The sequence below is a fragment of the Arachis duranensis genome, chromosome 10 (assembly GCF_000817695.3).
Source record: "Arachis duranensis cultivar V14167 chromosome 10, aradu.V14167.gnm2.J7QH, whole genome shotgun sequence".
Lineage (NCBI taxonomy): Eukaryota > Viridiplantae > Streptophyta > Magnoliopsida > Fabales > Fabaceae > Arachis > Arachis duranensis.
The window spans coordinates 5,273,006-5,277,374 of record NC_029781.3 but is presented as its reverse complement, the minus strand read 5'-3'; the positions used below and the strand labels follow the sequence as shown (position 1 = coordinate 5,277,374).

The 4,369-nt window shown below is 38.2% G+C and overlaps 1 protein-coding gene across 1 annotated transcript in view; it reads left to right on the top strand.

Moving 5' to 3' along the window:
* Positions 1 to 439: 439 nt before the first annotated feature.
* LOC107468589 (dynamin-related protein 3A) overlaps positions 440 to 4,369 on the top strand; it is a 7,712-nt gene continuing 3,782 nt past the window's right edge. Inside the window, exons 1-9 of the mRNA XM_021133721.2 lie at positions 440 to 1,105; positions 2,277 to 2,559; positions 2,646 to 2,674; positions 2,777 to 2,878; positions 3,062 to 3,130; positions 3,214 to 3,273; positions 3,610 to 3,723; positions 3,835 to 3,883; positions 4,064 to 4,173. Coding sequence (XP_020989380.1) covers positions 734 to 1,105; positions 2,277 to 2,559; positions 2,646 to 2,674; positions 2,777 to 2,878; positions 3,062 to 3,130; positions 3,214 to 3,273; positions 3,610 to 3,723; positions 3,835 to 3,883; positions 4,064 to 4,173 — 1,188 coding nt within the window. The 5' untranslated portion in view covers positions 440 to 733. The remainder of the gene's footprint in view (positions 1,106 to 2,276; positions 2,560 to 2,645; positions 2,675 to 2,776; positions 2,879 to 3,061; positions 3,131 to 3,213; positions 3,274 to 3,609; positions 3,724 to 3,834; positions 3,884 to 4,063; positions 4,174 to 4,369) is intronic.

Below are 4,369 nucleotides of genomic sequence, written 5' to 3'. Positions count from 1 at the left end.
TAATAACTGTCTTTTAAAGTCGTTCCACCTTTGATGGTGGGTAGTTGTTCCCTTTTATTAGGGGAGTTATTAAAATCTCCTTTGTAGATGAGTAAGAGAGATCGTAAGAAATGATTACTTATTCAGCTAAGTAATTCCAAGTCTAACGTCATTATGACCAACTTTTATAAGATCAGGTTGGTGTTGACCTGACAAATGTCTGTAGATTAGGTTTTATTCACTTTAGGTCTAGCTGTATATTGAGTGAGGGTATGAACAATATTTTTTATAATAAATACTATTTTAATATTAATATTTTTTAACAATTAAATATGTATTTGATTAATTGGTTTATAAATAGTAATTTTGGAAAAAAAAAAAAACTGACTTTAAGACTTCTTCTTGAAATGATTATTACGGAGTCTGAGTTACCCATTTGGCCCCCGTGTCTGGTTCCGTTGGCGTATAATTGGAAAACAACCACTGCAGCAATTCCAGCAAGTAGTTGAAAGCCCCACACAGCTCACAAGGACCAATCACATCTTTACTTTACTCTCTGTTATTTGATCACCTCTTTCGTTTCAACTTCAATTTTTTGAAACACAAGAAGAGGAGAAGAGTAAGAGAGAAGAGAGGCACATTCACCAAGCCCTTCTTCTCCCCCATCCGCCTCTAAATCACAGAAACCCTAGCTAGGGTTCCTTCCTCTGCCCTTGCTGCTGCTTCTCTTCTCATTTACTGATCCAATCCAATCATGGCGGACGATGCCACCACAGCTCCTCCTCCATCATCTTCCGCCGCCACCGCGCCGCTCGGCTCCTCCGTGATCTCGCTCGTGAACCGCCTCCAGGACATCTTCTCCCGCGTCGGCAGTCAGTCCACCATCGACCTCCCTCAGGTGGCGGTGGTCGGCAGCCAGAGCAGTGGCAAGTCCAGCGTCCTGGAGGCCCTTGTCGGCCGCGACTTCCTCCCTCGCGGCAACGACATATGCACGCGCCGCCCGCTCGTTCTGCAGCTCGTTCAGACCAAGCGCAAGCCAGACGGCTCCGAGGAAGAGTACGGCGAGTTCCTACACTTGTCTGGGAAAAGGTTTTACGATTTCTCCGAGATTCGTAGGGAAATCCAGGTGAAAACTCGTATTTATTTTTTCATTTTTGCTTCATTTATAATCTCTGAGTTTTGTATTAGTAGCTGAAAGTGACAATTTGAAACGAGGTTTTAGGAGCGTAGCTTGAGATTTCTATGTTTGGATTTTTTACAGTGGCGTGGAGTTTTGATTTTCGCTTTTTCTGTCTGTAGTTTCAAATATCATGGTTTTTTAGTTTTTCATTCGGTGGTTGTGATCATTTTGTCATTGAAAGTTGTTGCTGTAGGGACTGATGATGAGGCACATTTTAAGTACACGAGCAAGAAATGAAGTTGCTGTTGAATTCTTAGGGATCACCCAAGAATAATAATATAACCTTGAAATTTTCTTCTTAATTTCTTCTTAATTCATAAATGAGGTACAAAGTTAAATGCATTTGATGTCTTGAAAACATAGAAAGAACTCTCATACTTTCCTGGTTTTGGGATTATGACTATGTTTACATCGATTATTTAGGATATATCATGATTGAACGATTAATCATAAGCTACATAAAATATTTTCTTAGTTTCTTACCTTAAGATTGCCAGCCATTTCTCCCAAAAGATGTACCTAAAGGAGAAATCTAACTCTATTGCAAATTAATTATGTTCAATATTACAGCTATTGGACATCTTATCGTGATGTTTATTTCGCATGTCTACATCAGAATAAAGCTCCCCTTAGGGACATGCATACTCAGTCATATTAACCATCATGGAACTAAGTTGAACCTGGATGCAAACAATTTGATAGTGATTCCCAACATTCATGTCTCTAGAGTGGATAAAATTGATGTTAAACTCTTGAATAAGCCATTCTTGTTTTGAGGCTTTATCTACTGATATTAAAGAAATGCAATATAATTAAATGTGAAATGACAGAATGAATTTTGAAAGATACTGTATTCTCACTAGTTGCTGTAGATTTATTGCTACAATATTGGCATCTAGTAGCATTCTTGGTCAAAGTTCCATTCATCCATTGGAACAGGTTTTCATGTTAATAAAGCTTGGAAATAGTCAAACTTTAGTTTTCCATTATTTGGATCTATATAGCATGCGATTTGCTCTTGAATCTTGATGATGTGTCGATAAGTTATACAATGTCCTAGTGTAGTCCTTTTTTCAATCTCACTGTTTACCTGTATATCCTTTCCCCCTTTGTCTAGGCTGAAACTGATAGGGAAGCAGGAGGGAACAAAGGTGTCTCTGACAAGCAGATTCGACTGAAGATTTTTTCACCAAATGTTCTTGATATCACGCTTGTTGATCTCCCTGGCATAACAAAGGTTCCTGTGGGTGACCAGCCTTCTGATATTGAAGCCCGAATCAGAACAATGATCATGTCATATATTAAAACCCCGACCTGTCTCATTCTGGCTGTCACTCCAGCAAATTCAGATTTGGCCAATTCAGATGCTCTTCAGATGGCGGGAGTTGCTGATCCTGAGGGTAGGCTATTACTTGCATGTGCTTAAATCAATAATCCTTTTTATGTGTCTTTGATTGGTTTTTGAATGTTTATTTCTCGGTTGCAGGTAATAGAACAATTGGCGTGATCACAAAGGTTCAGAATACTCTTATAGCTTACATTTGTATTTATGAAATGTGAATTTAGGTATGCTGTTGCCTCGTTCTGACATGTTAAGCATGCATTCTTGGAATGTAGTTGGATATCATGGACAGAGGTACTGATGCCCGGAATCTATTACTAGGAAAAGTTATTCCCCTCCGACTTGGTTATGTAGGTGTTGTAAATCGCAGTCAGGAGGTAATGTTATTTTCCTGCTGTGATGAAGGCATTGAACACTTAACATTCACATATGTTCTATTGGTTATTATGTTAGATTTGTGGTCACTAGGTACACTTATTGTGTATAAATAAATGAATACTTGATTAGCTTCAGGTCAACATTTAATGCTAAATTGTTTGTTTATTGTGTTATCAAATTAGGATATCTTAATGAACCGGAGTATAAAGGATGCTCTTGTTGCTGAAGAAAAGTTTTTCCGCAGCCGTCCTGTAAGGGAGTACCTCTAAGCAGTTATAAAGCATTCTTGATTATGTATTACCTACTAAGTTGTATCCATTTATGCTATTCATAGGTATACAGCGGGCTAGCTGATAGTTGTGGCGTTCCTCAACTAGCAAAAAAATTGAACCAGGTAGAGTAACAATGTTGAAAACACAAGTTGTATTTTATTTTGTACTTTGCTCTGCAGAATGCCAGCTTTATTTACCATTTTCAGCCTTCTTCATGAAGACTACACGATTGTCATCCGTCTGCTACCTTCCCCTACTTTATGTGACACTTCAAACATCTGGGATTTTTTTCCCTCTTTTCTTTATTGTATGGGAATTATGGATGAGTGAATATGGGAAAGACATAGAGCTTAATTCTTTCAAATCCTATAAAAGATCACATGGTGAATTTTTATATTACCTTTTGTTTTTGGACTGATACATGCCATTTGTGTATTTGCCTGCCCGTTATTTTTCAGATTCTAGCACAACATATCAAGGCTGTGCTACCAGGCCTGAGAGCACGCATAAGCACTTCACTAGTTGCTGTTGCAAAGGAGCACGCAAGCTATGGAGAAATCACCGAGTCTAAGGTATGTGCTTATACTGTATAGCGGATCTTGTTGTTTTAAAAAGCAGCATGTTTTTCTCTGTTTTGTTTCCTCTGGGTTTTTGCTTTAATTATGACTTTTCATCTCTGATAGGCTGGACAGGGTGCTCTTCTCCTGAATATTCTTTCAAAATACTCTGAAGGTATTTATTTAGCTTGTTCTCTCTCTCTCTCTCTCTCTCTCTCTCTCTCTCTCTCTCTCTCTCTCTCCCCATGTGTGTTGTGTGCGCATGCACATGCTTGCAAGCTTATGTATTTACTAATTCGTTAAAATTGTTATTTGTTATTCATTATTTGTTCGATTTTTCTCTTTGTAAAAACAGCTTTCTCATCCATGGTTGAGGGAAAGAATGAGGAGATGTCTACATCTGAGCTATCTGGTGGAGCACGAATTCATTACATTTTTCAATCTATCTTTGTGAGGAGTCTAGAGGTATTTATATGTGGCAGTGTTAAACAGTATAGCTGTTCTAATGCTAACATGTTTGCCTATGTTGCAGTTGATATTAATAATAAAGAAATCAGCAGATCTATGTTCGGTTTTTATATGGAGTGTTTGACCTTCCCACCTTCTGTTAACTCTGTCTATCACTTATTGGAATTCATGGATGGATGTTGGATACTCGACC